The sequence below is a fragment of the Ambystoma mexicanum genome, chromosome 9 (assembly GCF_040938575.1).
Source record: "Ambystoma mexicanum isolate Mex_15411 chromosome 9, UKY_AmexF1_1, whole genome shotgun sequence".
NCBI lineage: Eukaryota > Metazoa > Chordata > Amphibia > Caudata > Ambystomatidae > Ambystoma > Ambystoma mexicanum.
Window position 1 is genome coordinate 85,053,716 of NC_090931.1, and position 22,572 is coordinate 85,076,287.

At 52.2% G+C, this 22,572-nt stretch overlaps 1 protein-coding gene across 1 annotated transcript in view; it reads left to right on the plus strand.

Moving 5' to 3' along the window:
* Positions 1-15,466: 15,466 nt before the first annotated feature.
* LOC138487684 (nicotinamide N-methyltransferase-like) overlaps positions 15,467-22,572 on the plus strand; it is a 74,557-nt gene continuing 67,451 nt past the window's right edge. Inside the window, exon 1 of the mRNA XM_069614210.1 lies at positions 15,467-15,713. Within this exon, the coding sequence (XP_069470311.1) occupies positions 15,542-15,713 (172 nt within the window). The 5' untranslated portion in view covers positions 15,467-15,541. The remainder of the gene's footprint in view (positions 15,714-22,572) is intronic.

Consider the following 22,572-nt stretch of genomic DNA (forward strand, 5'->3'; position numbering starts at 1 on the left):
AATTGGACCAGGGGAGGGAGGCCTTGCTTGGTGGTTTGCGAACTGGTTGTTCCCATCAGCTCAAAGGAAGAAGATTTCTTGCAGATCTTCTCTGTCGTCGAAGTGTAGGCGATTCAGACCCGCAGCAAGGCTTCACTGGTAGGATCAGTAGTTGCAGCAGTCCTCTTCCTTCAGCTTCTCTTTGGTTTTCTCAATCCAGTGGCGACTCTGCCTTCCAAGTCCCAGAGACCTGCTTTTTATGCAGTTTTCCCCCATTCACACAGCCTGGCTGTCAATCACACAGCAGGGTGGCTGTCCTGGCAGGACAGTCACCTAGCCAATCAAACAAGAGTGCGACTTGGGTCTCCAAGGAGACCATGTGCAGGGGTCCTAAAACCCCTCCCTCACATCCTGTCTACCTAGATTCTCAGGCGCCTAAGGAGGGCTTCTGGGCACAAGCACGCCAAAGTACGGCGAACAAAGGAACCAGACCTTTACAAAAAGAAATGGCGAATAAACCCAGCCAATCCAAATAAAATTAAATGGAGTCCAGCGGATTACGATTTGAGGCTACTAACTTAGCCTAAAACAGTACCAAGGTCTATTTTCATAGACTGCGGTAGGAAAAATATAGTAGATACCACTGCCACCAGCCAAATCTTAAAGAAAGGGGAACGAAATAATGTTCCATGAGACACCGCCAAAAAGGGATAACTATTAACCGTTTCCAGTACTCTATGGAAGATAGTTTGCACTGGGTCTGTGAATTTAAAAAGACTAATAAAGTCAATGGCAACTTTACATGGTCTGGGGGACAGTAGTCACTGTACTAAAGGTGCTGTGTGATACACAGTAAAAAGATGATGCCTATGGAGTAGGTGAGGCTCCACAGTCTATGAACACAAAAAGAAAACACACAGCAAAACACATGCAAGAGTGGGAAAAAAAGGCTCACACTCTTACCAGGTGAAAAAATAAATCCTAGAAATCCATCAAAGCTGCTGAGGGACTCAGTGGGTAAGGGAAATTAGCCATTCTGGAGAATTCTCCCTAACAATCCTTACCCACTGAAGCAGGCTTGGGAACCCCTGGACACTTGAAGAGGTTCAGGAACACCTGGAAAACTGAACCCCACATGCAAAAAACAGGTTTCTTCAGTGGATGTTCAACCAGGCTCAAATGAAAAGCCACAGAGCTAAATGATATGATGTGATATTTATATCAAGGGAGGACAAAACAATGATCTTACTAGGCCCAGTGACATTGAGAATGGGCAAGTGCATGGGAGAGGGGAGTGGGGGAAGTGCAAGGGGCAGGGGAGGAGTGGAAAGTGCTGAACACGTGATCAAACAACAACAGGTAGTGCGGCCAGCAGGTGGCAAGTGCAAGAATAAGGCACATACAATGGGTGTCTAATAAGTGCAGGAGGGAGATTGTAGGATTTCAGAGACAGACCCAAGTGCAGGGGTTGCCAGGAGGCAGTTTGGGTATGCGGTTGGGTGGATAGGGATCTGGGCCCGAAATCAGAGGGTAGCCAGGTTCCCAGTGCCAAAACAGACAGAGATCAGCAACGGAGAGGAAGAGTGAAGGCAGAAGCAAAGATGAAGATCTTGAGGTGCTTCCGAAACCAAAGGAGGAGTGAAGAGCTCGAGTAGGAAGGTATTTCCGAAAGGAGAGTTGAAGGTATTGCGGCCCAGACCCCAGAAGGTTTAGTGGACAATGCAAAAGGTCTTGAACTTAATCATTGCAGCCACTGAGAGCCAATCCAGAGATTTCAGGGCTGGAGAGATACGAGCACTGGGTTTGAAGCCAAGGACAAGTCTCGCAGTCCTGTTCTGGATGAGTTGCAGAGGGCAGAGAGTAGTAGCAGGCAGATTTAGAAAGAGGCTGTTGCAGTAGTCCAGCCTAGAGAGAACCAGAGCTCTAGAGACAGTGAGCTTCTGGAGGAAGAAGAGGAACGGAAGAATACCTATGAGGAGGTGCAGTTGGTAGTTTGACCCCTTAGATGTGTAGAGAAAAGGAAAGCGTGGTGTCGAAGATGACGCTGAGGTTCTTAGCTTCACAGGGGAGCAGGGAGAGGGCCAAGGTAGGCCAGCCAGAGAGTGACAGGAAAGGAAGGTACAGGAGTGCCGATGAGGAGGATCTCTGTTTTACTGGCAATAAGGCAGACGTTGCTGGCGGCACACCACTCCTGGATTGCAGACAGACAGTCAGAGATGAGAGAGGGAGAAGAGGAGGCAGAGGGGAGCCTGTAAACGAGCTTAGTGTCATCCGCATAGCACTGAAAATTGGAGCAGAGAGCAGCAATACAGTGGGAAAGGGGTGCCAGGTATTGTTTGAAAAGCCAGAGAGAGAGGTTAGACTCCTGGGGAACACCACCAGTAGAGAATGAGATGGAGGAAAGGAAGAACCCAAGTTGGACCTGGGAGGGTCGGTTGGAGAGGAAGGAGGTCAGCCAGGGCCAGATCAGTGATACCGAGGTTATCTCGGAGGCGGTTGAATAGGATGGCATGGTTGACCGTGTCAAAGTCAGAAGAGAGATCGAGTAGGATGATGACAGAGGGGAGATTAGAATCAAGGTGGGAGAGGAGGTCTTCACGGATGTTCAGTAGAGCAGTTTCTGTGCTTTTGGCTGCTCTGAAGCCAGACTGAAGGTCATGGAGACAACCAACAGAATCAGTGTGAATATTAAGCTGGGAGATGGCCAGCTTTTCCTAGAGTTTGCCCAAGAAAGGAGTGATAGAGATCGGGCGATAGTTAGCCAGGCAGGAGAGGTCGGCTTTGGGTTTCTTGATAAGAGGATGCACAAGAGAGCGCTTCAGGGGGGGAATGCTCCTGAGGTGAATGAGTGGTTGCAGAAGTTGACCAGGGCAGGAGCAAGGGTGTCAATATAGTCCTTGATGGTTTTGGACGAACAGGGAAGAACCTGTTTTGATGAGACTTCCATAGATCTCACTTGTCTGGAAATATCGTCAGTGGAGAACAGAGGAAAGGAAGATAAGGGGAGAGGAGAGGCGGCTGCAGGGGGGCCAGAGTTAGCGGGGAGAGAAGAGAGAGGAGGAGAGGACGAGAGAGTGGATATGATGTCCTGGGTTTAAGAGATTAAATGAGAGGCCAGGGCCATGCAGAGGGCCTGGGAGGGGACAGGCGATGTAGAGACTGCAGCATGATTGGCCAGCTCCTTGCAGATTTGAAAGGGTTCGGCCGAGTTGTTGGATGCCACCGAGACACAGGCTTGGATGTGGGCTCTCTTCTTAGTGCGAACAGCGAGCCAGTGTTGCCTTTGGAGCAGCCTGCAGGCCAGTTTGTCAGAGGATGCACAAGATGCCTGCCATTTCTTCTCAGCCACCCTATACCTGCGTTTAAGGGTGACTAGGTCACAGTCGTACCAAGATTTGCACTTGGCTTTGGGCTTCAGGCGGATCCTCATAAAACGGGCAAGAACATCAAGAGTATCAGAGATAGCAGAGTGGAGATTGGAAAGGGCAGTGTCAGGATGAGAGTCAGCCGGAGATGGAGTAGGGGGAGAGAAAGTGGCTTTGTAAGCCTCAACTGACACAAGCTTCATGGGCCGGATGACAGAGAAGGTAGGTGGCAGTACTAGAGTAGGCTTGGCCTGCGTGGTCGAGAGGGAGAGATGGGAGGAAAGGAGAAAGTGATCGCTCCAGGAGAGAGAAGTGGTGAGGGGGTTAGAGACGGGGTGGTCAGAGGAGAAGAGAAAATCTAGGGTGTGCCCTTCAGAGTGAGTTGGGCCGGAGGGAAGAATAGAAAGAGAGAAAGAGTCGCAGAAGTCCCAAAAGAGTATAGATGAGGGACAGAAAGCATCCAGGTGGATATTGAGGTCTCCAAGGAGGAGGAGTTGAGTGGCCGGGGCCAGGAGGGAGGAGAAGAGGTCAGCCCACTTGGAGAGGAAAGAGGTAGTCGGACCAGGTGGTCAACAGATAGTAGCTATGGTGAGAGATTGGCTGGGAGAGAGAGAAAGCCTACAGACAAGGCATTCAAAGGAGGAGTAGGTGTGCATAGATATGATATGATATGGCATTTGTAACGCGCCTCTACACAAGTGTTTCAAGGCGCGACGAGGCAGGGAGGGGGGAACAAAGGGAGACAGACAACGATCCTACTAGGCCAGGTGTCATTCAGATCGTGCAAGTGCAAGGTTAAGGGGACGGGAAAAGTGCAAGGGGGAAAGGGAGAGGGGAAAGTGCAGTACACGGTTAGTAACAAACAAGATAAATAATAAGGGCCAGCTGGTGGCAAGTGCAAGATAAGTGCAGACAAGTGCTGGGAAGAGGGGCTGTAGGGATACAGAGACAGTCCCGCAGTGCAGGGGTTGCCGGGAAGGCAGTGCAGGGGAGAGTGGCTGGGCCAAGGACCGAGATTGGTGAGTGGCCCAGTTGCTGATTTAGTACAATTTCAGTGATTTAGCAGGGGAGAGGGGGAGAGAAAGCAGAAGCAAAGAGGAGGGTTTTGAGGCGCTTCCGGAACCGGAGATGGTTCTCCTCAAGTTTTAGGGAGGCAGGAAGGCTGTTCCAGAGGGAGGCCCCTGCAGCGCAGAGAGATTTCCCACCAACTCGTTGCTTAGAGAAGCGGTTGACCCTGAGGGAGTTGGAGGCGGATGAGCAAAGTGCTCGAGAAGGAAGATATTTAGGAAGGGAGAGTTGAAGGTATTTTGGCCCCAGGCCCCAGAAGGCCTTGTGGACAATGCAGAGGGTTTTGAACTTAATCCTCGCAGCCACAGGGAGCCAGTGTAGTGATTTCAGTCCTGGAGAGATACGGTCCCGGGGCTTGAGGCCAAGGACAAGTCTCGCAGTCCTGTTCTGGATGAGTTGCAGAGGGCGGAGAGTAGAGGCAGGCAGATTTAGGTAGAGGCTGTTACAGTAGTCCAGCTACGAGAGAACCAGGGCTCTGGAGACAGTGAGCTTCTGGGGGAAGGAGAGAAAAGGAAGGATACCTCTGAGGAGGTGCAGCTGGTAGTGTGACTTCTTAGAAATGTCAGAAATGTGAGGCGAGAAGGAGAGTGTGGAGTCGAAGATGACCCTGAGGTTTTTAGCCTTGCAGGTAGGAGCAGGAAGAGGGCCAAGAGAGGCCGGCCAGAGAGCTGCAGGGAAGGAGGGAGTGGGTGTGCCGATGAGTAGAATCTTGGTCTTATTGGCATTAAGGCAGAGGTCATTGGCAGTACACCATTCCTGGATAGCAGAAAGACAGTCAGAGATGAGGGAAGGAGAAGAGGAGGCCGAGGGTAGCCTGAAAATGAGCTGGGTATCGTCAGCATAGCACTGAAAGTAGGGGCAGAGAGCAGCGATGCGGTGGGCGAGAAGTGCCAGGTACTGGTTGAACAGCCAGGGAGAGAGGTTTGAACCCTGGGGGACACCACAGGTAGAGAAAAAGATGTCAGACAGGAAAGACCCCAGTTGGACCTAGGAGGGTCGATTTGAGAGGAAAGAGGTCCGCCAAGCCAGAGCCTGACCAGTGATACCCAGGTTGTCACGGAGACGGTTGAGCAGGATGGTATGGTTGACAGTATCAAAGGCAGAAGAGAGATCAAGCAAAATGAGAACACAAGGAATGTTAGAGTCAAGGTTCGAGAGCAGGTCCTCACGGATGTTCAGGAGAGCAGTTTCCGTGCTTCTGGCAGCTCTGAAGCCAGACTGATGGTCATGAAGACTACCAACAGATTCAGCATGGAGATTAAGCTGGGAGATGGCAAGTTTCTCCAGGAGCTTGCCCAGGAAAGGAGTGATAGAGAAAGGGCGATAGTTAGCTGGGCAGGACGGGTCGGAGGAGGGTTTCTTAAGAAGGGGGTGCACAAGGGAGTGCTTGAGAGGGGATGGGAAGACTCCAGAGGCGAAGGAGTGATTGCAGAAGTCAGCAAGGGCAGGAGCCAAGGAGTCGATGTGGTCCTTAATAGTTTTGGAGGAGCAGGGGTGGACCTGTGTTGATGAGACTTTAATAGATCGGACTTGTCTCGAAACCTCATCAGCAGAAAAAAGGGGAAAGGCAGAAAAGGAGAGAGGAGGGGTGGCTGCAGAAGGGCCAGAGGACGGGCAGGGAATAGAGGGGGGGAGGTGATGGGAGGAGAGTGAGGACAGGATGTCCTGAGTTTTTGAAATGAAGTGAGAGGCCAGTGCCATACAGAGGGCCTGGGAGGGGACAGGAGAGGTAGAGACTGCAGCAGGGTTGGCCAGCTCCTTGCAGATTTTAAAGAGTTCAGCCGAATTGTTAGATGCCGCAGTGATGCTGGCTTGGATAAGGGCTCTCTTTTTGGTGAGAACGGAGAGCCGGTAATGCCTTTGGAGCAGGCGACATGCCAGTTTGTCAGAGGATGAACATGAAGCACGCCATTTCCTCTCTGCACACCCTGCACTTGCGTTTGAGGGTGACGAGATCCGAGTCAAACCAGGAGTTACATTAGGGTTCCTCATGCAGAACCCTAATGTGCTCACAAAGGCAGGAATCCACTCAGGGAAGATCAAGCCTACACCCCCACCGGAACAGGTCGATCTGGGCGCGGAGAGGATCTTGTAGCCGTCAGGAAGGAGAGTGTCAAAGCTCGTGACGGAGCTGGCCGTAAACCATGTCTCGATGAGACAGAGGAGGTCGAGTTCTTCCAGGAGGTGGCAGATGTCAGAGGAGTGTTTCACAGCTGAGCGAGAGTTGAGAGTGGAAATATGGAGAAGGTTAAGGAAGAGGATAGACCTTGGCCACAAAGCCAGCAGTGTGGGCTGCACTCCCAAAATCCATGTAGGGGTTTAGAAGGTTCTATATAATTAAGGAACAGGAATCCAAGTGGAAAGACTTCAATTTGATTTATTCATTAATATTTATATTCTTAGTTGATTCATCTTTCATCAATGAGAGGCAGATGCATCATGGGGCCTATGCATTTCAGATTAAAATGTCCTTCGTCAGGGCCAGTACAATCTTTACATAAGGTCAGGTCATTGCAATTCATTATCCAATACCAGGTGAGTATGTGTCAGGTACAGCATGTTCCACATAAGCAAATTGTACAAAAATTGAAAGTCATGTAAATTAAGCATATATTACGCATCAGAGAGAATGTATAGAAATCCATTATATATAGATAACATAAAAGCACAAACATGATCAAGATATGCAAACTGTGCGTCGCAGAAATCAATCGCCACAATAAAAATAATATATATGTAGGTTTGAAAGGCAGTGTGTGGGAAGGGAATAGAGACAAGAAGAAAAGAAACCAGATTCATGTGTTAGCTTAGAAGAAATTAGAAGATTCTATATTTATCAAAGAGACACAGCTTTAAGAGTGTACTGACCTGCTGGTGCTTACTAAGCGCAAACATGTCTGTAAAAATAGATAAATAAACAAACAGAGTCTCATTCCTCGAACGTTCATATTGGTGCATAAAAACCACGTGTGTGTCCTCATGCAGAACCCTAATGTGCTCACAATATTTTACCGAAAAGCAAGAATGCGTTCTGACAGTGGCAGTCACTGGTGACTCGCAGGGTTCTTTCAGTTTGGGTGGGAATTTCAATGGCAGCAAATACTGCGGTGTAAAAAAATGTATGTTACTGAGGATCAAAACCAACCACATTCTGTGTGGTATCTTGTATGTGCTCGGATGAAGCACTCACCAGGAGTTCAATAGCGTATCGGATAGTGAATGCCGCAGGACGCGTTGCGGCGAACAGTGGATAGATATGACAACAAAACGTTGTCATGGAAACTGGAGAAGACTAGGACATGGAAAGCCACCGGACATCTTGAAATGGCTAGGTCGCTATCGGAATCACTATGAGTCATGGAAAATTATGTGAATAATCATACTAACTGAAATAGAGAATTCAAAATACTACTGGTGAAAGAATACCACTTCTGGAACAAAAATAAAAAAAAACATGGCACAATTGTTTGTGGCCGAATTGACTCTTACAGGCCGATTCATGTAATTCCTCTCAAAAGTGTCGCACGCGGCTGGCGCACAGCGTGCCCGTGCGAATGTCTGCACCAGCCGCGTGCGATAAAATCAATTTCCGCGCACAGCGTATTCATGGATTCTCACCTCCAAAAGCAGACGTGGCGCAGAGTGGCGCAGCGACCCTGCAGCAGCACCAGTTACGGCCCCAAGAATGCCCTCGTGCAAGGAAAAGCCATCAAGATCGCAAAACCATCGCAAAGGGCTGCGCCAACACTGTACCAGTTTACCGGACTGGCAAAAGCGGGGAACGCATATTACGGGTGTCGGGAACACGCGTGCGTGAGAAGATTCACACGCGATTGGGCCAGGGGGAGCGTGTGCGTGTATTTCAGGGGTGCTCGAGAAGTTCAACACGCGAATGGCCTGGGTGCGTGTATTTCAGGGGTGCGCGGGAAGTTCCACACGAGATTGCCCTGGGCGTGTGTATTTCAGGGGTGCGCGGGAAGTTCCACAAGCGATTGGCCTGGGCGCGTGTATTTCAGGGGTGCGCGGGAAGTTTCACACGCGATTGGGCTGCGTGCGTGTATTTCAGGGGTGCGCGGGAAGTTTCACACGCGATTGGGCTGCGTGCGTGTATTCCAGGGGTGCGCGGGAAGTTTCACACGCGATTGGTCTGCGTGCGTGTATTCCAGGGGTGCGCGGGAAGTTTCACACGCGATTGGGCTGCGTGCGCGTATTTTAGGGATGCGCGGGAAGTTTCACACGCGATTGGGCTGCGTGCGTGTATTTCAGGGGTGCGCGGGAAGTTTCACACGCGATTGCCCTGGGCGTGTGTATTTCAGGGGTGCGTGGGAAGTTTCACACGCGATTGCCCTGGGCGCGTGTATTACAGGGGTGCATGGGAAGTTTCACACGCGATTGCCCTGGGCGCGTGTATTACAGGGGTGCGCGGGAAGTTTCACACGCGATTGCCCTGGGCGCGTGTATTACAGGGGTGCGCGGGAAGTTTCACACGCGATTGCCCTGGGCACATGTATTACAGGGGTGAGCGGGAAGTTTCACACGCGATTGGGCTGCGTGCGTGTATTTCAGGGGTGCGCAGGAAGTTCCACACGCGATTTCATCAGGGTACGTGTATTACAGGGGTGCGCGTGGAGCACCACACGCGATTTCATCAGGGTACGTGTATTACAGGGGTGCGCGGGAAGTTCCACACGTGATTTCATCAGGGTACGTGTATTACAGGGGTGCGCGTGGAGCACCACACGCGATTTCATCAGGGTACGTGTATTACAGGGGTGCGCGGGGAGCACCACACATGAATTGCACGTGTGGGTCCTCCCAGGTGTTCCCTCTACACCCTCCATGGCCCCTGCAGGTGGCTCACACCACAGGGGCCTACCCTGCACATGTCCTGCAGGCACCCCATCCACCATGGCCATGCCCCCCAGCCAACCCACATGTCAACTTGCACTACTGCCCACCAACGCATGTCCCCCTGCACCCCCAGCCACCAGGGGCACCCTCCACCAGGCCCCCACCCATGTCTCCACCCCCCCACCCCCCAGCACTGCGGGGCACCTGCCAGCAGGCCCCCACCCATGTCCAACTCATGTTTCCCACCACCCCCACCCCCCAGCACTGTGGGGCAACTGCCAGCAGGCCCCCACCCATGTCCAACTCATGTCTCCCACCCCCCCCAGCACTGTGGGGCACCTGCCAGCAGGCCCCCACCCATGTCCAACTCATGTCTCCCACCCCCCCACCCCCCAGCACTGTGGGGCACCTGCCAGCAGGCCCCCACCTATGTCCAACTCATGTTCCCCACCCCCCCCACCCCCCAGCAGTGCAGGGGCACCCTCCACCAGGCCCTCGCCCATGTCCCATCCATGCCCCCCTGCACCTGTGTCCCAACAATCCCCAATCATGTCCGTAATGGCCATCCTCCCCTGCCAAAAGGCCCAACCAACTATCACATCCACCCACATATCAAAGGCAATTACATGTTACACACCCAATGTAAATAATGCAAATGAACACATGTCTGTCACACACAATGGCTGCAAGTGAATGTTAAAACACCCAACATGACATGCATGAAAGCAATGAGATGATACGACACATTGAAGGATGAAAATAAAAACGTATTGAAAATCAACTTGAATGGAAATGAAATGAGAAAAACCACAAAGCAAAACAACCAAAAGAAGATGAATGTCCATGAAAAAAATCAAAAACACACAGCACAATCAAAATGAATGTTGTCCAAAGTCACAGTCAGAAAAGTAATCCAAGTGTAAATGATAAACAAAAATCATTGCTCCATGGCGATGAAAAAAATCCAAAAAATAAAAGAATCCATTGAAGAACTATTTACACGATAATCCCAGGTCCATGAGCCCAACCAAATGAAACCTAACTATGACAACTAACTAAAAACTGAACTATATACAAAAATGTGGCGCATTGTCCAATCGCAACCAAATAAAAAAAAAAAAATTAAAGGAAACCTAACACTAACTATATAACTATATACAAAGGCGGCGGGCAAGTCCAACGGCTCACTCCGTGGTGTTCCGGGCCAGGGCATCATCGAACTCTTGTTCGATGTCCCGGAGGCGGTCCTGTTCCATGGCCCCGAGGGTCCGCAGGGACGACGCCGTCTCCTCCTCCAACCCCCTGCGGATTGCCTCGAGGCACTTGGCCCGCCTCAGGGTCCTCTGCATGGAGTTCTCCGCCCTGACCATTTTGAGCCGCGCCTTTTCTGCCCGCTGCCGCTCCGCACCTATATGCTGGCCCAACCGCTGCCACACGGAAGACACTTCCCGTCCTGGGTCCTCCTGCCCTCCGGCCGATGCCTGCCCCTCCGATGTTGATGGCCACGAGCCATGATGCCTCCACGTTGACTCCGCTGCTGCCTCCGACGCCACTGCCTCTGCCAGCACGACGGCATCCAGGCTGATGGAATCCACCGACGCCGTTGTGCACGTGCCCTGCCTGATGATGCCGGCACATCCTCCATCTGCTGGGGTACACTTGCTGTGGTGTCCAACCCTGCTGGACCTCTGACTCCCGACTGTGGCAGGGATGGGATCCCCACCAAGCTGGCTGCATTGGTCAGGGCAGGTCCACAGGGGGCCCTGGTGGCATCTGGGCAAGAAGACGGCAAGGAGAACGACTGACGTATAGTCTCCACAGAGGAGGAGAGGGCCGCCAGATTGGCTGACACATGCAGGAAACCCCCGAACATGGATGATCCCAATTGGGCCACGTTGGCACGGTGCTCTTTGTGATGACGTGCGTGCTCCTCCTGGGAAGCACGCACGGCATCACGAATCACAGCCATGCGCATCGCGACCCCAATCAGGACCTTCTCCATACGGCCAGGGGTCCCCTCGTCCGCAGGTGGAGGGGAGTCAGATGACATGGACATCCCCTCTACCTGCGGACGGGCCTCGGACGGGGCATCCCTGCTGGTGCATGGTGGTGCACCCATAGGGTCCGGGACAGCGACATGCACAGGCCCCTCCATGGTGACCTGTGCTGCCTCCTGCCCCTGCCCCTGGACTGCACCACTTGCACCAGCAGGGATGCCCCCACCAGGCCCCATGTGCGCCTCAGTGGTGGCCTCCTCCTCCTCTGTGGAAACCACCAACCTGGATGGCTCCTCACCATCTTCCGTCGTAGCAGGCCCCTGTGGGGGCTCACCCACCCCTTCCGCTGCAGCCGTGGGGGCATCCCCGCCACCTTGCTCCACAGCACCGTCTCCGCCCTCTGCTTCACTAGCCGCTGCGTAGAGGGAGACATAGAACACAAGCATCAGGGTAGTGTACAATGGTCCCCTAGACAGGAAGCAATAGCAGATGAGTGCCACTGTCAAAGTACACTTCCATCATGTCCCTCCACAGCACATGTGTCAGTCCAGGCAAAACACACACAGTGACAGTCATGGTGCATGCCATGGACATTTACATACATGTCCAATGGACTCTCGAAACATACAATGTAATGGAACTCACATGCATCATGGGTCATGCCTATCACATGCACACACTTCACCTCAGTCACATCCATCTGGTCCCGTACACCCCAATCACAGTGGATACAAGGATGACTAGGCTGCATCAGTGAATCTGTAAATTGTCACAGACATGTGTCATGCATCCATGGCATTCACAAGTCACAGACACGCAGGTCAGGCACACAGACATGGATACCATATTTGTACCTGGCATCAGCACCCATCCCTCACCCCCACCCATGTCCAGGAACAGAGACTGCCATGCTCTCATGTGTACAATCTGCACAGGGCTCCCCATGTCGCATTTAAACACATGCAACAACCATGTGGTTCACAAATTATTGGTCGCACATGCATTACCATGATGTCCCTGCACACATACATGCGTACATGGCCTATGTCACACATACAGACAAGTATCAGACAACCAGCACACTGCAACATGCCCTGTCTCACACAGCAATGCTTGGCCACTTACCGCTCAACTCCAGACGGGTCTGCCTCTCAAGGACCTGGGCGTGGAGCGCTGGGTGTACGCGTTCCAGGACCCTCATCTGGATGGAACTCATGCGGCCCCAGCCCCCCTCCACAAGGCGCTGGGCCTTTATGAGGGTCCTGGACCTCAAGTCCTCCCAGCGCTTCTTGACCTTCTGGATGGTGCGGGTTGCCCCCCCCTCCACGTTGATGGCAACCACACAGTCGGCCCAGATCCTCTCCCGTCCTTCCTTGTTGGCGCGGGACGATCCGAAGAGGACATCATACTGCCCCAGGACTTGCTCCACCAGGACACCAACTTCGGTGGCAGTGAAGCTGGTGCCCCTCTGCCCCTCTGGCCGGGGGTTGCCACTGGTGCCAGATGTTGATGTGCCCGACATGGCAACCCCAGGGGCAGGAGTGGGTGGGCAACTGGGTCCTGGGGCTGGGCTGTGGAGCGATGTTATCCGAGTCGGGATTCTTCTGTTCCAGCAGGGGTGGACACAGCAACTGGACCCCTGCAGATGGCTGATGTGCAGGCACCAAATGGCAGGGCACGGTGGCAGCAGGCAGGCAGGCAGGCAGGCAGCAGCAGATGGCACGTGGGAGGCTGCTCGGGGAACTGGGGGGCAGTAATTCGGCCTTCTGGGCAGGAGCGTGGTCTTCCGTGTGTTTTCGCGTGGCCAGCTTGATATGGACTGATTTGGCACGTGAAAATCCTGCACGTCAGCGTGAAATTCGAGGAAAGGGCCTTAGCGCGTAAGCGCGTCAGCACGCGTACGCGATTTCATTGGACCAAAGGCCCTTACAGCGTAAGCGCGTCTGTGACGTTTCGCGCACGGGCGTTGCCCTGGCAGGGCTTGGAGATCCCACGTGCCTTTACACTGCTCTGTACGTGTATTTCGTGCAGTGCGTGTGTTTTCCATCCGTTGGGGTTCACACGCTATTACTTCACAGCGGGTGTTGGCTACGTGTTATTCTACACGCAAGGCAGACGGTGAGTGGTACCCCGCTCCCCCCCAGGCCCGATCGCGTGAAAAACTTCACGCGAACCCCTGGAATACACGTAGCACGCTCCCGCAGGCCCGATCGCGTGTGAAAACACCCACGAGCCCCTGAAATACACGCGCCCAGGCCAATCGCGTGTGAGAAACTTCTCGCGCACCCCTGAAATACACGCGCCCAGGCCAATCGCGTGTGGAACTTCACGCGCACCCCTGAAATACACGCACACGCTCCCCCAGGCCAGATCGCGTGTGGAACTTCACGCGCACCCCTGAAATGCCCGCACGCAGCCCAATCGCGTGTGGAACTTCTTGCGCACCTCTGAAATACACGCACACGCTCCCCCAGGCCCGATCGCGTGTGAAAACACCCATGAGCCCCTGAAATACACGTACCCCGCTCCCCCAGGCCCGATCGCGTGTGAAAACACCCGCGAGCCCCTGAAATACACGCGCCCAGGCCAATCGCATGTGAGAAACTTCTCGCGCACCCCTGAAATACACGCGCCCAGGCCAATCGCGTGTGGAACTTCACGCGCACCCCTGAAATACACGCACACGCTCCCCCAGGCCAGATCGCGTGTGGAACTTCACGCGCACCCCTGAAATGCCCGCACACAGCCCAATCGCGTGTGGAACTTCTTGCGCACCTCTGAAATACACGCACACGCTCCCCCAGGCCCGATCGCGTGTGAAAACACCCATGAGCCCCTGAAATACACGTACCCCGCTCCCCGAGGCCCGATCGCGTGTGAAAACACCCGCGAGCCCCTGAAATACACGCGCCCAGGCCAATCGCATGTGAGAAACTTCTCGCGCACCCCTGAAATACACGCGCCCAGGCCAATCGCGTGTGGAACTTCACGCGCACCCCTGAAATACACGCACACGCTCCCCCAGGCCAGATCGCGTGTGGAACTTCACGCGCACCCCTGAAATGCCCGCACGCAGCCCAATCGCGTGTGGAACTTCTCGCGCACCCCTGAAATACACGTACCCCGCTCCCCTAGGCCCGATCGCGTGTAAAAACACCCGCAAGCCCCTGGAATACACGTACCCCGCTCCCCCCGGCCCGATCACGTGTGAAAACACCCGCGAGCCCCTGAAATACACGCGCCCAGGCCAATCGCGTGTGAGAAACTTCTCGCGCACCCCTGAAATACACGCGCCCAGGCCAGTCGCGTGTGGAACTTCACGCGCACCCCTGAAATACACGCACATGCTCCCCAGGCCTGATCTCGTGTGGAACTTCTCGCGCACCCCTGAAATACACGCACACGCTCCCCCAGGCCCGATCGCGTGTGGGCCTTCTCGCGCCTGTAGGACTTTGGCGCACATTTTTTTCCTGCACAGGGACGCTACCGCCTGCTTTCGTGTGGCGGACATGTATGGGCCTGTGCGCGTCCTTGGCCGTGCGCTGTTTTTCCCTATTCGATTCCATGAATACGTGTTGTAGGCGAGCGTGTGGGCATTCTGCGCACTTGACTCCTGTACTTCCCCGTGACGCCCACATTTTCACAAGTTGTTCCCCATTCAGCGTGTGACGCCCCGTGTTACGCCTACTTTTGTTATGTGCGCCGCGCTATGTGCGAATTCGCTGTGGCCTTATCGCACGGCGTTCGATGAACCGTGCGCCACCGTGCGCCGCGCACTTTTTCAGCGCACATCCCACATTTCGCGCGTGCACGGACTTCCATGAATTGATGTGCGATGTTTTCTGTGCGATAATCGCACTTGCACTGCGATTTTCGCTATCTCTCTGCGAATCGCACGTTTTCGCACGCGTGCACCGTTTTTTCGGCGCACATTAATTCCATGAATCGGCCTGTTAGCCTCTTCTTGTGCATACCTCTCGTGATCATCCTGTGACACAGACCTCATGTTGAAAATTAAACAGAGATTTACACATCTCTGTGAAATGCAGCTTTTCGTCAACTTTGACAGGTGTATACTTGGCAATTAAAAAAAGCACACAAATAGAAAAAAAACGAAAAAGGGATCATCTGATCAGAAGCCACAGTAGACAAACATTGTCTTAGACTGCTGAAAGGAATTGAGAATCAGGCTGAAATCACAGCCATAAAAAGACATCGTAAAGATGTCAATTCTAATACAGCTTTCCTTGCCAGGCAAGGGTAGGCATCAGAGATCTCAGGATGGAGAACACAGTCCAAGAGCAAGAGATCACTAACTTGAGCCTACAAGAACTGCACGAAAAAAATCTGGATGCAAAGGGGATGTGGGAAACATACTATAGGAAAGGAGCTGGATTTCGTGAGGACAATTTACACCAGATAATGACCTGTTTGATGAAAATCTTCTCATCGGGTATGTATGATTGACATTTCCCTTGACATTTACATGCTGTAGCCTGTTATTTCTAGGTCTGGCTTTACAAATCCAGAGCCGCCAACAGCAGTGATAGCGTCTCCGTGCTTGACCAACAGGAACTCCTGATTATATGTGACCACCAGATTTTTCTTGGTAACGGTCATGTTAAACCTGTTCTAGTTTACAGAAAACCCTGTCAGTGCAATCTGGGAGGCGGGAGAAGTGGTGTTAAAGTTTGCTGTATGCCTTAACAGTCCTGAAACAAAATGACTGTTGTCATTACCATTATAATGTCTGTTTTTCTGTTCATGATGAATGGCGTCATTGCTGTGATGTATTTTCATCAATGTTCACATAATAGGGACATTCTAGCTGGGTTTAATTTGACCCAAACTTTCACTAAACTGTGCTCTAGTCCAGGGTGCACCTCCGGAGATGGGGTTAGGTTTCAAAAGTGACTCTGCAACCCCTGGATGGGATGGAAGACCCGTGAATCTTGGTTGGTCACTTCTGGCTCAGAGGTTCCACCAGAGATCCACATTTGTGTTCTGGAGTCCGCTAACTCCAAATGGATCCACACTACAAATTGTATTTCTATGAAGTTAAGAGATAGGTAAAATGAAAGAAAAAATAAACTGTGCCCCACGGTAGTTACAGGTGCCGGGTTAAAGTAATACTTCACTCACAAAGTATTTATTTTCTGTCTAGAGGTGGAAGAGTTCAGATTAACTTTTCAGGGTTGAATCAGTTATTCAGAAAGCACAGAACCATCCGGTAATTCAGGTAATTCCACTTTTCCAGAAATAACTTAACCCTGTCCTGCAGTGCAGGGATTTATAAACGTATTTCTGTACAGTACTGTTTTACTTCCTGTGTTGCTTGCAACATTTATAAGCTTAAACTGTTGCAATAGAGTACAGATAGGGTGGATTGGTATGTGAGGAGGGACACAGAGGACTGACATATGAGGAGCGACACGCAGTCTGTAGGTGTTGTTTGGTTATCAGCTCACCCATTTACTTCCCACGGCCATACTGGAAGATAGCTCAGCGGCAACGTGCGCGCCTTGGAAGCAAGGCGACATGAAGAAGCACAGGTTCGATCCTCGGGTCAGTGCTTAGAAACCTCTGGGTGTTTAAGCGCATTATAAATACAGCAACTAAGACAAAAAACTATTACGCAAATAAAAAAGAAAAACAATTCCTTTAACAGTACCTCGATGCCCGCGGGCTGTGTGAGCGCTTTAAAAATGTAAAATAAAAATAAATACTAAACACCCTCGCCTGATCAAAGCATCTCCTCATGGGAACTCCTTGAGCTCGCTTTAATTAAGCTTTACCATCAGAGTTTGCACTTAAATTGTCTGCCAGGGTTTTTTCAAAGCAGTCCTCTGAGAGTTGATAATTGGAGTTGTAAACACACGCTGCTGGTGCAATAAAAACATCCTACCAGGCCAGTCTTCTGACTTTCCTTATAAGCACTTAGCATGTCCTTAACTGAAATCCTATTATAAAGTCCAAACTATCCCAGGCTGGACAAGCATCGGCTGTATTATCGAGTGGAAGTTCCACAGGGAAGCTCAGCCTCCATGTCCCACCACTATTCCTCGGGCCATTCTTACACGTTGGGCGTGGGGGAGGAGTGGGGTATCAGAACATCATGGCTGGGGGCCCTCTTAGCTACAGCTGTGAAAACGTGCCTGTATAAATTCGTAATAAAAAGGATTGATCTGGTGTAGTCTTAGGATTTCAAATGCAAAGGCACAGTTGAAAAATGGTAAACACGTTTTTTGGGGCACTAGCAGTTTTTTAAAAAAAAGTCACTTTTTATTAACAGTTTATGGTAATACAAGAGCAAGCTCCCAGGCTGGGAAAGTCCCACTGTAGCTCAGAATACACACAAAAAAAACATCATAACACCCCTCCCTGCCCCGATCATCCCAGCCACCCTAGTATGAACGAACAGGTTCCTCCAGGCCCAGATAAAGTCCAGAAATGACAAGTGCAGTGCAACATAAATCATGGAAAAAACAAGCAAAACATTGCCCGGGCCATTTCCCCCCAAATTCCCAATCCCCTCCATCTAACCAACTGCAAACCAACCCCACAGACCCCGCATTCCAAGTGACTATATTCTCAAGGTGGCATGTATCTGGCACAAACTTCACTGTATTCCGGCTTAACACCTATACTGCTCCCATAGATGGCCGCTGTAATTCTTTCCAGCACGTCATGTTCTTGTCCCTTGCAACCCATTCAACTTTTCTCAGCAACAGCACCCTCTTCCAGTGCATGGCGAAGCATGCTCTCCCTGCCAACAATTGACAATGCACAAGATGTGTCATGCCACAATATTCTTCATCAGCCCTCTTCAAGCCAACAGTGGCGTCCGATCACGAGAGACTCTGTCCAGTTCCTTGATCCATCCAAGCACTTCATCCCAAAACACCTGCACTCTCTGAGATCCCCACCACAGATGTCAATAATCGGGAAGCATTTCACACACATACTCACTCACGCAAACATTTTGAACAGGCACACCGGGCCATACTGCCGCCGATGTAACAGCTCAATAACATGGAGTTTGTACTGGCATGCAATCACTACTTGAAATGCCCTATGGCACATCTTGTACCACAACAGTCTGTTCAGTTCCAATGCCCAGATCCCTTTCCCAGCAACTCCGTAGTCTTTCCTTGCTCCCTTTCCCAACTTCAACCAGACCTCATACAACAGAGGAATCAAGCCTTTCATTCTCGTCTGGGCATTCAACACTTTCTCCAGCGGGGTGAGATCCTGCAGCACCCTTTCTCTACCGAAAGCCGCAGTTCTTACCACATTTTCCATTTTTACACAAGGGTCCAATCCTTGCTAAGCCTGCCTCAAACCAACTCTGGAAACTTTCTAGGTTTGGGATATTCTCCCTTACTCCCAGGGCCCACAAGGGGCTTAACGGGGAAGGCCACGTCGCAATGCCCACAACTTCATGCCCTTTCCTCCAGATCCTCCACATTACTCCCAATATCGGGTGTTTCCTTATCTACCTCGTGATCTGGTCATTCGGCACTCACAGCCATTCCCCCACAGTCACCGGCCAAAGCGGATAATCATCCTATTCGATCCATTGGCGGTCCTGCTGTACTCTCAGATGAGGTACCAAAAGGTGGTTGGCCTTGTAATACAAATACATACAAGGTGCCCCTTTATATCTCTAAACATGGAATCTGGAATCTGAATAGGGAGCATCTGGAATAGGTATAATAGTCTGGGGAGGAAGTTCATTTGTATGGCATTAAGGTGTCCCATCCATGGTATAGTGAGTCTGTCCCACTTTATCTTATCCAAAAAAACAACTTCTGCACCGCGGGGGATAATTCACTTCATACAAGCCCTGCATGTCGCTTGTGATCATGACTGCCAGATCCTGCATTTAATCCTCTCTGACCTCCATTACCAGGCACTCCAATCCCCCTGCATCCCCCTCCCCAGCCCATCAAAGGGAAAGAGGATAGACATACCCTTACTAATTTTGAATCCGAGAACACACCATACTTTTCATTCAATTGACAGCCGCTTGGACCAACATTAACCGTTTCTACAGATGTAACAACACATCATCCTCATATAACCCCAAATTGTATTCCACCCCACCTATCGTGATGCATACCACCCGTGAATCATTCCGCATCGCTGGGCCAGCGGTTCCATAAAAAGTGCAAAAAGGAGCGGTGAGAGGGGACACCCCTGTCGTGTTCCATGGCCCAAATCGAACCAGCAGGAAAACCTTCCATTTTTTCCCACACACCCCATTGGTCCTGCGTACAAGCCATAATCCCATTCAATATCTCATACAAAGTTACGCAGGACCACTTCCAGGAAGCCCCAGTCAACCCGATGAAAAGCCTTCTCGGCAACAATCGACAACAACGTGGGATCTACTCCTTTACATTTCACCCAATCCATCAAGTGCAGGATTTTCTGCATCGTGCCAGGGCCCTTCCTTCATCTTAGAAAGCCTACCTGATCTGAATGGACCAGCAATTGCATATATGCGTCCAATCTCTACATTGAGAAGCAAGATGGGGAGATAAGACCCACAAACTTAAGGATCCTTACCCTCCTTGGGCACCATTGAATTAAGAGCTTGCAAAAACGACCCAGGCACTGGACGCAACACCAGAAAATGGTTAAACAGTCGGACCAAGTACAGCACCAGAATACCCACAAACGATGTATAAAAGTCATGGGTATAGCCATCATCACCTGGGGAATTTTCCAGTTGTAGGCGCCTGGTCGTAGCTATGACCCCCTCCCCCGTAATAGGGCCATTCATCCCCACCGCCTCGGATGTCAACGTCGGAAGGGACACCCCCATTAGTTAAGCCTCCAAACCCCCCACATCAGAAAACTCCTCTCCCATATAAAACCTCTCATAGAAGCAGGCAAAATTCTTTACAATCTCCACAGGCTAACTGTCAAGCCTGACCCTCTGGTCCCTCCAATGCCATTATCCATCAATCGGCACGCTGCCCACAAAGGCGTGCTGCTAGAAGAGCGTCCTCCTTATCCCCTTTTTAATAATATTTTTGCCTCAGAAACGGACGTTTCTGGACTATCTTCCCTTCCTCCAACAACCTCAATTCCTCCATTTTATGCCTTACTTCCTCAATCTTTTCTGTCACTTCCTGAACCGATACCTGAATCTGCTTTTCCAAGGCTCCGACCTCAGCACGCAATCTAGTTTCCACAGAGGATCTTTCCCTCTTCTTCCGATCACCTTCTTGGATCAACAGCTCCATCCATGTCACTTTAGCTGCATCCCAAACAGTACCCATATCCACCTCCCCCTGTCATTCAAAAGGAAGAATTCCCTAATGGCCCTCTCAAGTTCCTCTCTAAATACTTAGGGGGTAATTCATAGAATTTAGCGCACAAGTGGCGACACGCGGCTGGCACACAGTGTGTGCATGCGAATCTCTGCGCCAGCCGCGTGCGCTAAAATCCATTTCCGCGCACAGCGTATTTATTGATTTTAGCTACCAAAACCAGCCGTGGCGCACAGTGGCACAGCGACCCTGCAGCAGCGCCAGTTACGCCCCCAAGAACGCCCCTCGTGCAGGGAAAAGCCATCAAAATCCCCAATCCAGCGCAAAGGGTTGCTCTAACCCTGTACCAGTATACATGGCTGCAACACAGCACACGGCAAGCGGGGAACGTGTATTACTGGGGTGCGTGGGAAGTTCACACGCGATTGGCCCTGTGCGAGTGGGGTACGTGTATTACTGGGGTTCGCGGGAAGTTTCACACGCGATTGGTCCTGTGCGAGTAGGGTACGTGTATTACTGGGGTTCGCGGAAGTTTCACACGCGATTGGCCCTGTGCGAGTGGGGTACATGTATTACTGGGGTTCGCAGGAAGTTTCACACGCGATAGGCCCTGTGCAAGTGGGGTACGTGTATTACTGGGGTTCGCAGGAAGTTTCACACGCGAAAGGGCCTGTGCGAGTGGGGTACGTGTATTACTGGGATTTGCGGGAAGTTTCACACGCGATTGGCCCTGTGCGAGTGGGGTACGTGTATTACTGGGGTTCGCGGGAAGTTTCACACGCGATTGGCCCTGTGCGAGTGGGTACATGTATTACTGGGGTTCGCGGGAAGTTTCACACGCGATAGGCCCTGTGCGAGTGGGGTACGTGTATTACTGGGGTTCACAGGAAGTTTCACAGGCGAAAGGACCTGTGCAAGTGGGGTACGTGTATTACTGGGATTCGCGGGAAGTTTCACAAGCGATAGGCCCTGTGCGAGTGGGGTACGTCTATTACTGGGGTTTGCGGGAAGTTTCACACGCGGAAGGGCCTGTGCGAGTGGGGTACGTGTATTACTGGGGTTCGCGGGAAGTTTCACATGCGAAAGGGCCTGTGCGAGTGGGGTACGTGTATTACTGGGGTTCACAGGAAGTTTCACACGCGATTGGCCCTGTGCGAGTGGGGTACGTGCATTACTGGGGTTCGCGGGAAGTTTCACACGCGATTGGCCCTGTGCGAGTGGGGTATGTGCATTACTGGGGTTTGCGGGAAGTTTCACACGCGATTGGCCCTGTGCGAGTGGGGTACGTGTATTACTGGGGTTTGCGGGAAGTTTCACACGCGATTTCGCTGTCAGAGCAGGTACGTGTATCTAGTGGGGTGCACGGGGAGTCCCACACGTGAATTGGCAGTGTGGGTCCTCCCAGGTGTGCCCTCCACCCCATCCACGGCCCCTGCAGGCAACCCACAACACAGGGGACTACCCTGCACCCCTGGGCATGCCCCCCAGCCAGCACATATGTCACCTTCCACTAGTGATCACCAACTCATGTCCCCCTGCACCCCCACCCCCCAGCAGTGAGGGGCACCTGCCAGCAGGCCCCCACTCATGTCCCCCTGCACCCCCACCCCCCAGCAGTGAGGGGCACCTGCCAGCAGGCCCCCACTCATGTCCCACACATGTCCCCCTGCACCCCCACCCCCCAGCAGTGAGAGGCACCTGCCAGCAGGCCCCCACTCATGTCCCACTCGTGTCCCCCTGCACCCCCACTCCCCAGCAGTGAGGGGCACCTGCCAGCAGGCCCCCATTCATGTCCCACTCATGTCCCCCTGCCCCCCCACACCCCAGCAGTGAGGGGCACCTGCCAGCAGGCCCCCACTCATGTCCCCCTGCACCCTCACCCCCCAGCAGTGAGGGGAACCTGCCAGCAGGCCCCCACTCATGTCACACTCATGTCCCCCTGTACCCCCACCCCGCAGCAGTGAGGGGCACCTGCCAGCAGGCCCCCACACATGTCCCCCTGCACCCCCACCCCCCAGCAGTGAAGGGCAC